This window comes from Cervus canadensis, chromosome 7 (assembly GCF_019320065.1).
Source record: "Cervus canadensis isolate Bull #8, Minnesota chromosome 7, ASM1932006v1, whole genome shotgun sequence".
NCBI classification, from domain to species: Eukaryota; Metazoa; Chordata; class Mammalia; order Artiodactyla; family Cervidae; genus Cervus; species Cervus canadensis.
Genome location: NC_057392.1, coordinates 81,262,593 through 81,280,922, shown reverse-complemented (window position 1 = coordinate 81,280,922; position 18,330 = coordinate 81,262,593). Strand labels below are relative to the sequence as shown.

The window sequence follows — 18,330 nt, the reverse complement described above, 5'->3', positions numbered from 1 at the left end:
AGAACTCAATTCATATCCCAGTGAACAGGGAGGGGAGTGTATATGGCCACCCCAGGTCCTCATCTGTGGAGAGACGTACTCGTTTTTCAGAGTCTCCCCCTGCCAAATTGATGTGCAATTGGATAGAAATCATCAAGCTAAGATCCCATCACATGCCTCCTCTTCTTTAGGGACTCCTCCTCAAGCTTGGATGGCCAGCAGGTGATTCACAGATAGGAGTTTCTTGCCTTTGAGTACAGGGTTTGGGCGGCCGGCTTTGATCATGGCAAGAACTCAGGGGCTTTGATGGACTGGCGCCGTTGAGTTGCTGGCATCCCACCCCAGCCCCTCCTTGGAATGGCAAGGTTGTCTGTGCCCAGAAATGAGGACAGGCAAGACTGTCGACTATGCTATAGACTGGGTTTAAACAAATGATCACAGGTGTCTCCTTGGTTCCAGAAATTGCCATGACATATCCCTTCAAAAACATTACTAGCCCAAGAAACATCTTCACAACAAAGTCCATTCTTCACTACTTGACCAGTTTTCTGGTTTTTCTCATTTAAACCTAGTCTGCCGTTTACAACTGGTATGACATGACCATGTTGTTCTGACCTCTCCCTGTCCATTTTTTCTTCTAAAAAGTGAAGATAGGGACTTCTCTGGTGGTCCAATGTTTAGGGCTCTGTGCGTCCACTGCCGGGGCTACCGGTTCAGTCCCTGGTCAGGGAACTAAGATCCTGCAAGCTGTGTGGCACATGTCCCCCTAGAAAGTGAAGATAATACTAGAACCTACCTCAAAGGATCAGATCAAGCGTTACATGGAGCAACTCCTGGCATGTAATATGTACAAAACAAATGGAAGCAATTTTTGATCATGATTATTAGCCCTTGGGTTTGGTGATGGGCCAGATGGCTTTGCTCTTTGCTTTTCATCTGTGAAATTCAGAAAACTGTAGCCCTATTTCACAGCACTATTGTGAGGACTGAATGACTCAGTACAGTGCCGGCCTCTGCTCCACACTCAACATCAAGGTTCTAAAATTCTTAGATCATTTGCTTGAAGACCTCAGTGATGCCTTGTCCTGCCAGGGCAGTCGCCTACCTGGGGGCGTTCAGCAGAGAAGACTGTCTGGCCCAAGACACGGTGTCAAACAAGCAGGGTCCTAACTTCCCAGAGCAGAGGGTGGGGAACAAGGGAACAGGAAGACTGAGGTCCCTCCTCAAAATAGGCCTCAGATCCAGCCTACTAGAGAAATTTGATAACAAATCACTTTTTAAAAAGGAAATAAGAATGACTGAGTCCCAGAATTAACATTAAAAAACAGCTGACAGTGGCCCCACTGAAGGCCCAGAGCTTTGGGGAAAAAGGGTCAGTTCTGCAGAGTGATCCGGCCAGATAGCCACAGGTGGGTGTGTTACAACTCAAGAGATGCACAAGGGCCTTAGACACCCTAATGAGGAAAGCAAGCCTGGGAGTCAAAGCGGGGGGAACACGGGCTTTGTCTGAAGCCAGAAGGGACAGAGGCCGGAGTCCCCGTGGCTGTGTCGCCTGGACCACGCAGTTTCCCTGCTTGAGGACTAAATGGTTGTTTCCGGCTAGCACAACTGTGGCTTCCTGTTTTAAGGCAAAGTGCATCTACAATACTGCCATGGACTGAACGTCTGTGTTCCTTTAAAAGTCACACATGGAATCCCTGATCCCCAGTGTGACAGTATGAGGGGTGGGGCCTTTAGGAGGTTAGGTCCTCGTGGGACTAGTGCCCTTGTCAGAAGAGACTTGGAGGGGACTTCCCTAGCGGGCCAGTGGTTAAGACTCTGCCTTCCAATGCAGAGGGCACAGGTTGGATCCCTAGACAGGGAATTAAGATCCCACATGACTTGCAGTGTGGCAAAAGGAAAAAAAAAAAAAAGAAGGCTTGTGTTAATAAAGTTAAAAAAAAAAAAGAGAGAGACTTGGAGAGGTCTCCCCCAACCCCAATGTGAGGACACAGTAATAAGATGACCTGCTGCAAACCTGGGAGTTTTCACCAAACACCAAATCCACCAGCACCCTGATCTTGGACTTCCCAACTTCCAGAACTTTGAGAACACACTTCTGTTGTTTAAGCCATTCAGCCTGTGGTATTTTGTTGTAGCAGTCTGGGCTGACTGAGAAAACATTTAAATAAGGAAGAAAGTCCAACCATATTTTTCAAAAATTGAATTGTATCAACTTTTTGGTTGACATGTATTAGGTCAACAACTCAAAAGTTTTAGTTATTTGTATGTATCTTTTAGTATGATATTAAAATTATGAGTGTAAATTATGACATCAATGTAACATCAGAGACAATACACTCAAGTAACCTTTTTCTAGAAGCAACAGGAACTAATGCTTACCCCTGCTTACTAAGTACCAAGCATGTTTCTGCAAGTGTTTATACCACAAATGCACAGAATCCTCTCAAAAACCCTGAGGAGGCACCATTGCCTTCCCCTTTTTATGGATGAGGAAGTAAAGAAAGAGACCATAGAGGCTTACATCGGAAGTAGTAGACGCTGGGATCTGAGCCCCGGCGGCCTGGTTCTGCCCCGTGCTTGCAACCCGTACCCTTGGCTTCTCAATCGCAGGTCACAGGTTTCCCCCATGACTCAGTGGTAAAGAATTTGTCTGCAGTGCAGAAGCCGCAGGAGACATGGGTTCGATCCCTGGGCCTGGAAGATCCCCTGGACAGAGGAGTCCGGTGGGCTACAGTCCATAGGGTCGCAAAAGAGCTGGACACGACTTAGCGACTAAACCATAATTCAGGTCACAGTGAGTCATCATAACCATGCAAACAACATCAAATCTACTTAAGCTTCTCCCCTCTCCCTCACTGCACTGTGAGAGATGCAAGTACAGGCAAGGTCATGTCACTCCTGTATTTGTGGACTCAGGCCCTGGCACTTAAAAATGGTACAGAGAAAAAGGCAAATTTTCACAAGTTCCCACGGTTCTCATTTTTAACCTAAGAATAAATAAGAAAGTCTTTTAGAAATCAAATCGTTTCCAATCACACAAAAAAATTATAGAATGCATATGTTCCCCTGGCTCAAAACAACTGCACCTGCTGAGAATGGGGGAACACCCGTGAAAGTCACCAAGGCTCCTCCGAGTGTTGGTTTCCTGGCTTAAAACAAAGGTCCATTTCTTGCTTGAGGAACAGGCTCACTGTGGATCGGCTGGGGGCTCTGCTCTGCTGTTCTCTTCCGGAACCCGGGCTGATGGAGCAACAGCCATCACGTGCTCTCATCACTACAGAGGGAAAGGCAGGCTGGAAGGCCTCTACAGGGTGGATGATTTAAGCGATTAACATATCTATGGCCTGGGATTATGTGGTCCATCAGGAGCAATGTGCCACCGAAGGATTACCAGTGAACTGAAAATGGGGTTATTTCCCACTGCAGATGTCACAGATACAAGCTACAAGAGACCCAGTCATCTCAACAGCAGTCACCTCAATGGCTGGTTCACACACTGCTCAACAGGAGCCAGTCAGGGGTCCAGCAGGGCGCCTCAACAACCCCGCATCGGCCCTCAGTAACCCCCGAACCAGAGCAGCGCCACTTCTGAATGCTTCACCAATGCAGCTTCCAGGTGAGACTTCCTTTCACAAAAGGCTCCTCCAGCTAAAGAAAACATGGAACTCATCCAAGCCCCTCCCCACAGTTTTTATGTCACAAAACCATCTTTTAGATTTCCCAACTTGCTTGAAAACAAAACACTGCTATAAATGCACAGATAAGACCCCCTTCTAAAAATGAAACTTATGCCAAAGGTTAAAGCACACAGCAAGAATGGACTTCTGCAGAATAAAGATGGCAGCCTAACTCCAGGCTGCTTAACTAGGAGTTTACAACATGATTGGAGTAAATTGGATCTGAGTCCTCTGGAGGCTCCAGGCTGGAGGTCTCAGCTTAAAAAAGCAGGAAGAACTTCAGAACTCTGCACTCAGAATTCTAGCCCAGGGCCTCTGTTAAGTAGCAGCAGCCACAGAGCCATTATCAGAAATGCTCAAACCCCGGTGTGTAGGCTGGAAGAGACGCGCTCCCAGCAGTCGGGATCTCCGCCTTCAGCAAGAAGCAGGCTGCTTCACCCTGAGGACTTCCAGCAATGGCCACAGGCTGGACCAACTGCTGAAAACAACCATCCTCATGAGAACACACTTCAATTCAGCAAAGACAGTGTCCTCTTTAGAAAATGGAGTGAAAACACTTCCATTTGACAAAGCAGGGGAGAAAGCCTGTCCCCTAAAGCCACCCCCCAAAATGACAAAACCTGTCGCAAATGTGCAGGAAAATCCTGTTACAGAGAGACACAGGTAAGGAGCTCACTATGAATACACCTGGTTTTAAATAAAAACATACCTTCCCATGCACAGGTGGGAGAACTCATTCCTGGACATTCCTGGAGGGAGAAGGGTTAGGGGGTGTGGGGGTGCTCCTGAATCTGTGAAAACTCCTGGGTTATGTGCCCCTGCTTTACCCTCACTCAACTTTACTTCAAGAACTGGGTCTGGGAGCAAAACCAACTAATGCCCAAACAGCCAAGATAATAATAATCAAGGAAGATGATGCTTTAAAAAGTAATCTGAAAAAAAAAAAAAAAGTAATCTGTAAGTAAATAATAACACAAAGAAGACATATTTGCACTGTACAGATGCAGATTTATTGTTCTTCCCTTTATCCACAGTAGGAAAAAGGCTGGAAATTGTTAGGAAACCAGCTTATATACAAAGCACCTCTGAAATTGCGATTTTCTTTGGAAAACAACTTACAAAAAATAATAAACACTTAAAAAATTCAAGACCTTTAAGTATTTTACACTTCTGAATGTTAAAACTCCATGTGTTTCCTGAAATATAGAACAATTAAAAAAAAAACTCATAAAGTGACACTGATTTTAATTCCACTGGATCCCTGATCATTAATAATATCAATACGTTCTTCCCTATAAAATGAATTTGTTCTTCACAGGCAAAGCTATAAAGTGTGTTCCTCTGATTAATTCATTAAGATTGAATTTACTCTCCAGCTACTGTCTACAGGGGACTAATGGTAATTTATAGTTTCTTCAAATAAGTTAACAAAACATATCCAAAATGTTAATCACGACACACATGATTCTGGGAGAGTGACAATATCTATACATATTAAGACATATTTTAAAAAAAAAAAGATTTCACCCATTAACAAGAGCCAATATGGCCCATGATTCCCTCGGGCAAGTCCTCTTCAAGAAGAGACGACAGTGTTCCTTGGTCCTGACTAAGGCTATTTCTAAGTGGCATTCCCGCACTGCCCGCCCCCCCGCCAAGTAAACAATCCAGGGTCAAGGTCAAGAAATGCAGTGTTTGGTGATTTCAGAAGGTTGACAAAATCTGCAGGGACTCTGACGATGGATCCAGGTGAACTTCCCCAGTTAAGATGAGGCCACCACCTGTGAGCGTTTGCACCAGCCCGGATGGGGAGAGGATTATGATCCTTTCTAATGACCCTAGGGCCAGGTAACATGATTGATTTAATGGTCTAACAGACCACCAGCCAGACTGGTTAGTAATGTGAGACGCGGAAATCACACCTCACATAAAAAGACATACTGGACCCGGCAGCACATGAGTGTCTGACTGTGTGGGAGCTAAAAGAACAGGAGCCTCTCTTCATCATTAATGACACGAGGAAAAAAAGCTAGGTGAAATTGGTGCAATTTAAGTACTCCACCACTTAATTGCTAAAAAAAAATGTTCCAAACGCTTGATAGGAATTTCATAGTTCACAGACTCCAGTAGGAAAATTACCACATTTCTCGCCTGACTGCTGTTGAGTCATTTTAGGCACCCTTTATAAGTGGATGTGTTTGGGTGGGGAAGCCGGGTGGGATGGTGAGAGTGGGAGGTACAAAAAAAAATTCTTGATATTATAGAGGTTTTTTCTTCTTCCTCAAGGTTTCCAAATATTTCACATTCCCTTTGCCCCTGAATAATGTGAGCTGCAAGTGGTCTGTGAAAGGAGCTGCTTCCACAGGTTGTGTAGCTCTGGGTCCCGAAGTCTATGCCGTATTACCACGGAGACAGTCTTTGAAGGCGGAAGTTCCTGAGGCTTCCTTTTCCAGCTCATCTTTCAAACCTCACGTTTCCTGTAAGAAGCCTAACAAGGGAGAGAAACGAATTCAGGGATTCATTGTTGTGGGGAAAGAGCACATGCGTTTAAAGAAAGGCCGTTTCAAACTGCCGTTTCACTTGTCCGTTTCAAAAAGGAACTGCTGGAGTGGCTGGGTTTTCCTGAGATGAAGATAAACCAGTGCAATTTTTTAAGGCTGCAGTTATAAGACACTAAAATGCCCTGATAAAGACACAAAAGTCAGCCAATCACCCAGATATTTTGGCTACAGGAGGGCAGAAAACACTGGAAAATTTCTGGCTTTTTGTTCGTTTGTAACTCACTGAAGATTTTTCTCCTATTCAATGACAAATTGGACAAATAAGCTTTTATGATCCATTTCACTGCCAAAAAAATGTCACAAATCCTTATTCAGCTTTATGTGGCAACAAGTCAAGCGTCTAGCGAAGTCAAGAGCAGATAAAAACAAAACGACAAATAACCACCCATTCTACAGGATTTGTGAGACGGTCAGACTTCCAAGCCTTCCTTTGATGGAAGAGGCTATGATTGTTTCCTCAACACAGCAGAGGCCAGTACTGTCAATAGGCAGAAGTGCCTATATGCAAATAAGGAGATTTCCACATGTGGGCCTCAGTGATTTACATAATTTCAACATATTCAAGGAAAAGAAATTTGATGTTGAAACTGGCTATTCTATTGGCTTGCAGCTCTTGCATCCAAACTGGTGGGGGCGTTCAGAAAGCTCGCCCTCCACACCTGACTGCATCCTGAGAGGTCACCCCAGACTTTAACTTTTCATATAAGCTTTTGGGGTGGCTGACACACTTTTACATTCTTTAAGGAACAAAAAGTCCGCATAGAATTCCAAATAAAAACCTCTCTCTGACTTGCTTCTGAGAAGTAACACAGCATTTGTTAATCATGGTAACAATACATATTAATAAAAATCCAAGTTGTGAATTGGTTTGACCTTGGGTCTAACAATATGCTAAGTCAAGCCACAAAAAAAAAGAAGTGCTTCAACACAAAGGAAGGAACCCTGTGGTTTTCTGGACTGAGACCAGAAACAACTCCCTTTAGCTCTCTGTTCCCATCTTTGCTGCTGGAGGCTCACTAGTGCCACCAAGTGGAGCACTGCATCAACACCACAGAAAGCCTGGAAGGCTCAAGGCCCCCAGTTAGGTCTCCAGTTAAAAACATTATCAACGGACATGAGTTTGAGCAGACGCCAGGCGACAGAGAAAGACAGGGAAGCCTGGCGTGCAGCCGCTCATGGGGTCTGCAAAAGTCGGACATGACTGAGCAACTGAACAAGAAAGGACATTATCTACTCCTGCCTGAGTCTCGCTGCCTGAACCTGGAGCTTTTATATGCATTATCTCTTTTCATTCTCACAAGAGACCTAGGACATTGGGAGTTTTGCATCCATTTGACAGATGAGAATATAAAGGCTTCAGGCGAGGTAAGGAATTTGCTTAGTCATAGATATATGGCACAACACAGGGAATATAGCCAGTATTTTATAACTGTAAACAGAATATAACCTATAAAAATTGTGAAACATTACATTGTACACCTGTACCTTACTGTATATCAAGTATACTTCAATTAAAAAAAAACAAACAAACCTGCTTGGTCACACACCTAGCCAGCACTTGAGATGGCATTCAAATACTTCCTCTGATGCCACACGTGAATCACCTTTACTTAGATTATGACCCATGTGCTTACTGCGGAGCATTTGCACAATCTTCTGAACCCGAGCTTAGACGTGACTAACACATTCTAGAGTACAGATTTGCTATTTACAAAGACACAGCTTGACCCCAAGTAAATGACTAAGATAATTTTTTGCTTACCTCTCAGCACATCTTGGACTTCAACTGAATCAACATTTTTTAAGCAGTTACATAAATTCTGAGCTGTGGCATTACTCTGCTCCTTCTCTTGCCACTTCTTCAGCATCTTAAACTTACTGATTGTAACATTGTCTTCCTTCTCCCGGATAGCATCGATTTCGCTAATATTCAGCTTCAGGTTGGCAATGGCAATCTTTAACCACTCCTTCCCCAGCTTCTCAGCAAGGTTAAACAACTGAGTGTCTGTTAACAGGGTTTTAGTCTTCACCCCATCTAAAAGCACACGAAGAATTCAGTAGTTCCTCTCAACACTTCATTTATAGTCATTGACAATGAAAATGTATTCTCTTTATATAAAAAAGGATACCATGATTTGAAACTTTAACTGCTTTTAAAATAAATTTAAGCACCAAAAAAATCCCTGCTCTCCAAACTATTAGAAGAACCGAAGGGAATGATTACACATAAGGTTGAACTGGGGTATAATGCTCACAAGGATAATTCAGTGATTCAGGGAATGAAATTGTTTTGCAAAACTGCACAAATTAGGCTGGAGGGAAAAAAAAAATCAGGCACCAAAAATACTTTATGTGGCTCAAAAAGAAAAATATACAACTTTTCCCCTTGCCCATCTCTGCATCTTCACATACAAAGCGCTAACTTCAGTGGTCACCTAAGAGGGTAGCAAGAGATATGAACTGCAGTCTCCATTCTGCCATCTCCTGGCGTTAGGGGGAAGAGCATATTCCACAGAAAAGTCAGGGTACAGCGTCTGTAATATTAGTATCTGTTGTTCACTAAGAAACCATGTCATCATTCTGGAAGGGATTATGTCTGCCAATGCAAACCAGTGACCCAATACAAAATACCAGCCCCAGCTGGGTTTTCTATGTTCACACTTTTCAGATGGTTGTGCTATGACACAGCCAAGCTCACCAGGGGTAGAGTCTCGTTAAGGATCCTCCAGGCCTTACAAACCCTGGAGCTGCCATAAGAGGGTGAGAGGAAGAATCCTTCCTGCCCCTCCTCCAGAACCATAACACTTCGCTCATCGAGAGCCAATAGTCTAATGAAGGGAACCTAACATTTATATTGAACCCTAACCACTGTACTCAAGAATGGTTTCTAAAGGGCGGCCACTGCCCCCTAGTGGTCTTCTAACACATGTGACTTCTGTTCCTCTCAAACTGCTGCAAGAGAAACCACACAGGGAATCCATCCATCCAAAACGCAAGTTCTCGGGATGATCCCCAAACCTACCATGTCAGATTCTGTATCGAAAGTTTAACAAGATCTCAAAGTGACTTAGAGTTAAGAGATGACTATATTTTAAAAAGCAATATGGTGATATGCTGAGCCTCAAACCATCAGGATAGTCACTCAGTATCTTAAAAAATGTGAAAATATCTAAACAAAAGTAAATCATTAATAATTTATTTGCTACCACATAGTCAACTCGAAAAAGGCTGGAAATCCTTAATTTTCTAGGTAGTATTTGATCATTTTATTCTATGTCTAGCTACTTGTTCTTGGAGCTAATTTTAAATAGCCAAATAACTGCAAAAGAGGAAAAAATTTTCCTATGTGTCCCATTCAGTTATAAGTGAATAATTTTTGAGGATCTAATATACAGCATGACTACAGTTAATAATAAATACTATGCTGTACTCTTTGAGATTTGCTAAGAGAAGGTCTTATGAGTTCTACCACCAAAAAAAAAAGGTGACTGTGTGAGGTGATAGATGTGCTAATTAATTCGATCGGTAAATATTTCACAATGTATGCATACATCAAGGCATCCCATTGTGTACTTATATACAATTTTTGTCAACTATATTTCAATAAAACTGAAAGAAATATGTATTCCAATTTGGTTAGGTTTTAAAAATAATTCCAGAGCCTCATTTATTTTGATGTTCATTTAATAGAAATAATAAACAATTCTCTAGTGATATACAGTAAAATCAGACATACATCATCCTCTTCAACTCCAAGCGAATAACATCTTATTTTAGTCTATAGAGTTTATCTGCTTTTAGATTCACACCTTCTTACAATAATAAAAGGTATTTTGATGAAAGGGTTCATCTACATGAGGCCCCCAAAGCCTTAAGATCTTGTCTTGTGTAATTTGAGCCTGGGTTTTTAAACTTTGATTTATGAATTCTGGTTGGACTTGAATTTTGAGGTACATACTCCATCTTCTGGTTCCTTGGAGTACTGTTGTTAAGTGCTTAAATCTCTACTGTCTTTTCACAGCTATCAAGCCTTGGTCTCTGCCATTTAAATGGAAGAAATTAACTTGACCTTTATCTCTAATAATTGAGCTGGTGGCTCCCTCCCCCCAAGTATAGTTAGTAACTGTGAAGCCAGTGAATGCACACATGGACGTTCATTATTCACTTCTTCAGTGAACGCTCATTATCTTCTACATTAGAGGCTGCAGGCTCAGTGCTATAGGAGATGCACAGATGGACAGGCCATGGCCACTGGCCCTACAGGCTGCAAGACCTTCCCCTGGCCCCCAATTCTACTTTCACCAAGTGCAGGGTAGGACTGGGCAGCCAAGGTGGAAAAGGAGGCTGGGGCAGGCCACCTAGGACCTCTATCCAGGCCTGAGAAGCTTGGACACAGCGGGAAGGTAGCTGGGAGAGCAGGCACACCTAGGATATGACTCCAGGGAGACTGACCCAAGAAGAACATGTGTCAGATGAATGTCCTGGGGGAGACCGGAGGAAGTGACTGACAGCCACAGAGGACATTTTTACAAACCTGAACTGTCAATCTGCTTCATTCTTTTATCATAGACCATCTCATCGGGTAAGCTGCTACTCCTTTTTCGTCGCCTGTTACCTTTAAAAAAACAACAGCAAATTGGCTTTCCCTTAGGGTTTTATCATCCACCCATCTTCAAGCCGGACTTTTCAAAAATCATTTTAAAATCATCATTCTGACAGCAAATTAAAAAAGGATTCAAAGCTCATTCAGATGATTAAGAGTTACGGAACACTTAACAGATCCTGAACGTTACTGGATTTGCAAAGCAGAGTTAAAATTCTAGTGGATAGAAGGAAGAGACGAGTTTAATGTCCACTTACAAGCACTTACCACTTGTGCAGCTTTTTGAAATGTTCTGGTTCCGATTTTGCTGAACCCAGTCACCTGTTAAGGTACAATAAGCAGCAGTTGGAAAAGCGGCATGAAATTGGAATTAAAGCATCGATGTGTGAAAGCACGTGAAGCTCTAGGGTTTTGGTAATCTCTCTCAAATTCAAATGTGGGTTTTAACTTGGTATGTATGCAAATACCCTGAGCTTGAACTCCTTCCAGCATGTCTGGTGGGACCAGCGTTTCCCATATTTCAGTCATCTGCACACTGCCGGCATGGTATCTGCCACACCCAGAGGCCAGGTGAAATATCATTCCTTCCGTATTTCTCTAAATCTAAAACTACTGTAAATAGAACATCACGTGCCATATGGAGAAGGAAGCCATAAACATTTTTTAAAAATAAATAACATCTTTAAATTTTAAGTATATTTATATGTACCCCACTCCAGTATTCTTGACTGGAGAATTCCATGGACAGAGGAGTCTGGTGGGCTACAGTCCATGGGGTCGCAAAAAGTCGGACATGGCTAAGTGACTCTCTCTCACACACACACACACACAAATACACACACGTAAAAGAATCTCATATATGTATTATCATTATGTATACTTGGTGGGTTCTTTGCAGACACTTCATTATGATTTGACACCACCTGCCCCATGAGTTCAGCCCTGCTCAAACAGACGCCTTTATGTTGGGCAGGCCTTCCACAGGTCCCTTAAGTGAAGACATCTTATGAGTGATGGGCAATTTCTGTTCATCATTAGGATAGGCCTCCCCAAAACAACAGAAAGCAGAACCATCTTATGAGGCAGAATATTATTAAGTAAAGTTTTAAAAAGAAGTCTTAAAAAGTGGTCTTTAAAACTGCCAAGAGGCTTAGTCTGGAAGAACATCTGTTATTCAGGTTGCTACATATTAAATACCTTTATTACTGTGGCATTTGCTATGATTAAAAAGTTAACATCTTTCAGGTTCATTTATTTGAGCAAATTAAATAATACAATCTCCAATACAGAATCCCAAAACTAGGACTCCTCTGGGTTAAGTAACGGTAGTTTGTATAAAAGGGCCTGTTTCAAACTGGCTAATTTAAGGGTATAATATTGAGAACAGGAGTCACACCTATACAAAAGCTTCTGGCTTAAACTAGGACAGAATCCCAAATGGATTAGATTGGGTTTTGTTTCTGGAGTATAAAGCCTCAATAGCAAATATGGGCTCTGTGCATCTGCTGAATGTGGGGATTTGACGGTGGAGGCCTGAGAACCAGAGCCAGCACTTCTGTCCCAAGAACTGGGGCCTCTGCTTCTCTTAATCGAATTTTTTGATGTTACGGTGATGGAACAGACGAGTACCTATTTGCCTTCCACCCGAGCCAGTCCCCCCAACCCTCCCCAACCCCCCACCTGCCAAACAGAGTTTTGAGTCAATAAAGATACAAGATACTCACACTCTCTCAGTTTTGCCTTCCATACAATCTCCTCGGAATCCATTTCAACCAAGAGTAATTTAAACTCCACTGGTTGCTCCAGATACACTTCAATATAACTTTTCAATTTTAAAAGTGAACCATCCACAAATTCAATTTCCTTCAAAAAAAAAAAAAAGGTGGTTTTCGTAAATTTAAAAGTTGCATTAATTAACAACATAAAATGTCAGATAAGGAATAAAGGCAATGAGAAGGGTCAGTGCTTCAGTGGACACCCGTTGAAGTTCTGACCTTGTAAATCCACTCCTTAACCACACCTCCTCTCACTCTCCCGCTTTCAGCCCCCCTTACTCTTACTTAGAACTGTTTTCCACCTCACTGAAGCTTCTAGTCCCATGGCCCTTGTTTTCCAAAGTGTAACTTTTCAGCCCTTTCCCGACTTCCAATATTTCATGTTCCCCAAATGGAACCTGTGCTCAACCATCAGCCACTCTCTCCCAGGTGCTTTAAGCTCTTTACCACCTTTCTCTTAGATCATTCTCTGACCTGTCCAACTGATTTCACATTTACAGAACTATGTGCAGTGCTGTGTCCACATTCCCTCAGTGAACACCACCTTCCCCCAACAAATCCTGTTATCACTATTTTATGAGTAAACGATCCCGGAGAAGTGACTGAATTTGCCCAAGTCCACATCTAAGTGGTGGAACTGGAACTGGAATACACGTCTGTGACTCCAAAGTCTGAGCTCTTAACCACTATTCAGACTGTCTCCTGGCTTCCCATGCCTCTGCTTCTCTTCTTGGCTAGCAAGAAATACATCTTTAAAAAAAACATTAGTGAACTGCACCGGGTGTCACCAATACAAACTAATGCTCTTAATCTGTTCCTCTTCCTTTCTGTTCCAAGTCACTAGTATTATCCTCCTAACCTTCCAACAGTCAGTCACCGAGCTCTACAAAGCTGAGACAGCGCCTCCCCTAACTCCACTCTCCTAAATCCTTCCAGGTTCATTTCCCCAGAACTCTCCTGGGGCTCAGCCCAGCTGAACAGTTCCGTGCCCTCCTTAGGCACCTGTGGCCACCTCTCCCAGGACAGCCTGGGAAAGCTTGTCTCTCCCAGGGAATCCCTCACCCTTCAAACCCAGAGCCAACATCACCCACGAGAAAGCCTTCCTGGAAACCCACTGCACTTGTACTTGTCTCTAAAGGAACGCCACGTTATAGTAAAATTATTTCTCTACATGAATGGAGCATTTCCCTCACTACACTGGCATCTTTGAGGGAAAAGACTGTGACTTACCTATTTTTTAATTCTTAGCTTTTATCAGGTGGGCTGGTAATAGGCACATCTGATGTCAGTTAAGCAAATCATTAATGGTATAAAACTAATAAGAGCACCTTATATTTACACGGAGTTTTACAACTCTCAGGAGTGCCCCAAACCATTACTTTATATGATCCTTACAGCAATCTTGGGAGATTATCCCCATTTTATAGACCAGAAATTTGGTTAAGAGAGAGCACTCAGTTAGTGACAGACTATGCACCCACTATGTGACTGACTATGCACTAGAATGCAGACTATTTAAAGCCCTCTAGCTATCAACATCTTTTGTAAGAAACAACTCCTGAGACCCCCTCGGTCTCTTTCTGGGAACATCCACCCATTCAATATGTATTCTTCCCTCTCCTAGTGGTTCTTAACCTTGGCAGCACATTATAGTCACCTTGGGAGCTTTAACAAGTCCAATGCCTGGGCCATTCCCAGACCAATTAAGTCAGCATCTCTGGAGGTGGGACCCAGGCCACCGAATTTTTTTTTAAAGCTTCCCAGGGAAATCCATTATGCTGCACAGGCCACTGAAAAGCACACCCTTCTCATTTAGTTCCACTGCCCAGACAAGGCTGCAGTTTGATTCTCGTGATTCTCTTGATGTGCCATCTGCGGGGGCCTGATCAGTATGGAAGGGATGAAAATCAACCTCTCAGATCCCAGTGGGGAGACGGTAGATTCAGGAGCCAAGGCAGTCGGGGCCATGGGCAAGCTCTGCTGGCCTATGTGGCCTGGGCAGAGCGCCCACCTGCTTTGCACATTGGCTTCCTCAGCCGTGTTATTGTATGGCTCAAATGGTTCAAAACATGTGCAGAGACGCTTTGAAACAAAACAGGAAGGAAGACTGTCGTGATCAACCTGACTGCTTCTATAGGGTGCAAGGCCCTGATAATACCAATGCAATAAAACAATGCAACATGGACCATTGCAATTAGCTCTCTGGCCTCCCACTTTTAATATGGAATCAAAACATGTTTTCAACTTTTCATAAACTGTAAAACAGACAAAGGAGGTAGACAAAAGGAATTTCCACACAGATGTCCAGACTAGATAAGCTATGGCATACACCCAGGGCACATAATGAAAATAAACTTTAAAAATAACTAAGTCATTTCCGGGAAGCCAAAATCACTTACAAGTGTCATGGTGTGTACAGTGAATGCTTCAAATCTAACAATTTATTCCCATAACTATTTTTCAAATGCCTTCCAGTAGGAAAAGCCCGATATCCTTTGTTAGCAACTCTTTTCCATTAACCTTTAATGCTTTGCATGACTTAAACTTAAGTTTTGTATTCCTTTGAAGCTAAAATTATTTGAATAACTTAATTTAAAATGCAAGAAAACTGAAAACCTTTTCAAAGGTAAAGAGAAATGGAGAGTCTATATTTTTGATGACTGCAGATGAACCCTGAAATTCAACAGCACCTTTGGAATAAAATGCAAGTTTAACAAAACAACTGCTTTCTTAGACACTAGGAGATAAAAAAAGGAGAACAAAATGCATTATTTTTAAATATCTTCAAGATGCTCTATCTAAGAAATCTACACACTCCCCCCACTGCTACTCCAAGCTGATTTTCTACAGTGTCTACCTCTGGGGTGATCTCAGCTTCTGGCTCACTGATCAGCCTGTACTTCTTCCCATTCTGCAGCAACTTCTGGCAAACTGGAGGCTTGTCGATTTTCATGAATTTCTTAGAGGAGTGCTTTACAGACTTGGAAATATCCTAAAGGTGGAAATAGGTTGGGTTTTGAAATCCATCAGCAACAACTGTGAGAGTCAAAGTCAAGAGCCGGGCAGTGTATGTGCCAGTCGCATTATTTTCATGTGCTCCTACAGAAGTGACGGCCAGGGAGGATGTCCCACAGTGATCACAAGGGGAAAAAGGCCCAGAAGCGGAGGCACCTCTGTCCTACGCATCTCTCACACAGCCAAACATCTCCCCACAAAAGCACTACAGCCAGAAGGGTCACTTATACCCTCTGTGGCACCACTAATTTGCTTCTGAAGGGTCTGAGCACGTTACATGAGCACTTGCATGACACATGCGGATTAATTCCATGCCCATCATGTGAACAGAGAGCACCTCTTTCACTGGCAGTGGTTCCAGCTGACTCCCAGTGTCTCTGCCCCACACTGGATATGTTCCCATCCTGCTAACACAACTCTCTTTCTGACGTGGCCCTAGAGGGACACCGATTTTACATGTATTGTTCCAAGGCCCCCCAAGAGGTGAATGTAATCTCTGGCCCAAGCTCCCTTGGTAAAGTAGCTGTATGGCTGAATATAAAATTTAGGTTTTTTGAGACAGAGTTCAAGGAAATCTTTTCCTACACAGGAAAAAAAAAAATTAACTGGAGAAGGTGTAAAAATAAAACACCAGCCAGGAAGGATATCCTGCCTTCCCCATGCCACGCTCTCCATTGTCCTGACGGCAGCCTTCTCCACATCTGCTGATGTAATCAACTCCTGACCCCAGCTTCCCAGGAAGTCTGGATCATGCTCTTTCAGTTAACTGAATTTACTTTTAAAATATAAGGTTCATTAAATAATAGTGCTTTTTCCAAATCTATGCTAATTTTACTTTATAGGTATGTGTGTTCAATCACTCAGTCATATCCAACTCTTTGTGACCCCATGGGCTATAGTCCACCAGGCTCCTCTGTCCATGGGATTTTCTAAGCAAGGATACTGGAGTGGGTTGCCATTTCCTCCTCCAGGAATTATACTTTAGGTGCAGTTATTTTTATACCACTTTGAAGATTACTTTCCCAACTGAAAGTATTATCTTTAGTGAGATTACAGAAAGCATATTTTACTTTCTTAGGAGGAAACAAAAAAATCTGTTACTTAAAGTTTTTACACTTTAATACATATTGCTAGTTATAATCTGTATAACATTTTTAAAGCATGCAAATACTACAACCTAAAACCACTGGGAGTGGGTAGCTTGATATAAATTCTATAACTCAAATTATAATTCACAAAGTAGTATACTTTATCATGGCTGTGTGGATCACAATCAACTGTGGAAAATGCTGAAGGAGATGGGAATACCAGACCCCCGACCCGCCTCTTGAGAAACCTGTATGCAGGTCAGGAAGCAACAGTTAGAACTGGACAGGGAACAACAGACTGGTTCCAAATAGGAAAAGGAGTACATCAAGGCTGTATATTGTCACCCTGCTTATTTAACTTATATACAGAGTACATCATGAGAAACGCTGGACTGGAGGAAGCACAAGCTGGAACCAAGATTGCCAGGAGAAATATCAATAACCTCAGATATGCAGATGACACCACCCTCATGGCAGAAAGTGAAGAAACTAAAAAGCCTCTTGATGAAAGTGAAAGAGGTGAGTGAAAAGTTGGCTTAAAGCTCAACATTCAGAAAACTAAGATCATGGCATCCGGTCCCATCACTTAATGGCAAACAGATGGGGAAACAGTGGAAACAGTGACTGACTTTACTTTGGGGGGGCTCCAAAATCACTGCAGATGATGACTGCAGCCACGAAATTAAAAGACACTTACTCCTTGGAAGGAAAGTTATAACCAACCTAGACAGCATATTAAAAAGCAGAGATATTACTTCGTCAACAAAGGTCTGTCTAGTCAAGGCTATGGTTTTTTCAGCGGTCATATATGGATGTGAGAGTTAGACTATAAAGATGGCTGAGGGCCAAAGAATTGATGCTTTTGAACTGTGGTGTTGGAGAAGACTCTTGAGAGCCCCTTGAACAGCAAGGAGATCCAACCAGTCCATCCTAAAGGAGATCGGTCCTCGGTGTTCACTGGAAGGACTGATGCTGAAGCTGAAACTCCAATACTTTGGCCACCTCATGCAAAGCGGTGACTCATTTGAAAAGACCCTGATGCTGGGAAAGATTGAGGGCAGGAGGAGAAGGCGACAACAGAGGATGAGATGGTTGGATGGCATCACTGACTCAGTGGACATGGGTTTGGGTGGACTTCGGGAGTTGGTGATGGACAGGGAGGCCTGGCGTGCTGCGGTTCATGGGGTCCAAAGAGTCAGACATGACTGAGCAACTGAACTGAACCGAACGCTTATTTTTTTTTCACATCTGTCAAACCCTGATTTTGAATCTGAAAGGATAATTTTGAGTCACTGCTTTATCTTTTGTCAGTGCTCCACCCACCTCTAAGTCACTATAACTGTATTTAGAGTGGGCCAGGGTATAAAAGGAGATTCAATCCTCTGTTCTCAATGATATAGTTCAGAAAATGGGCTAAACAACATAGATTTATTCTGCATTCTGGCAAACGGGTTCCATTATGAATATTCAAACCCTTCCCCTCAGGTCATTATACCTTAAACGTATTGGGTGCTTCATGAATATCTACTGCTACAAAACCTAGAATGCTGAACCCACGAACCAAACGTCAACTTTTATCCAAAAAATTACTCTGGAATGAGTTACCCTATGAGGTGTATCTTACTGGCA

The 18,330-nt window shown here is 42.7% G+C and overlaps 1 protein-coding gene across 3 annotated transcripts in view; it reads right to left on the bottom strand.

The window, feature by feature from the left end:
* Positions 1–4,646: 4,646 nt before the first annotated feature.
* The window catches only part of LOC122444987 (NACHT, LRR and PYD domains-containing protein 1b allele 5-like), a 42,029-nt gene continuing 28,345 nt past the window's right edge, over positions 4,647–18,330 (bottom strand). For 2 of the 3 annotated variants that reach the window (XM_043473888.1, XM_043473887.1), the window contains 6 exons: positions 15,456–15,590; positions 12,548–12,686; positions 11,091–11,144; positions 10,755–10,835; positions 7,983–8,255; positions 4,647–6,147 (listed from right to left, as the gene is read on the bottom strand). In XM_043473888.1, the coding sequence (XP_043329823.1) occupies positions 6,128–6,147; positions 7,983–8,255; positions 10,755–10,835; positions 11,091–11,144; positions 12,548–12,686; positions 15,456–15,590 (702 nt within the window). In that variant the 3' untranslated portion in view covers positions 4,647–6,127. The remainder of the gene's footprint in view (positions 6,148–7,982; positions 8,256–10,754; positions 10,836–11,090; positions 11,145–12,547; positions 12,687–15,455; positions 15,591–18,330) is intronic. The other variant, XM_043473889.1, reaches the window with a different exon arrangement.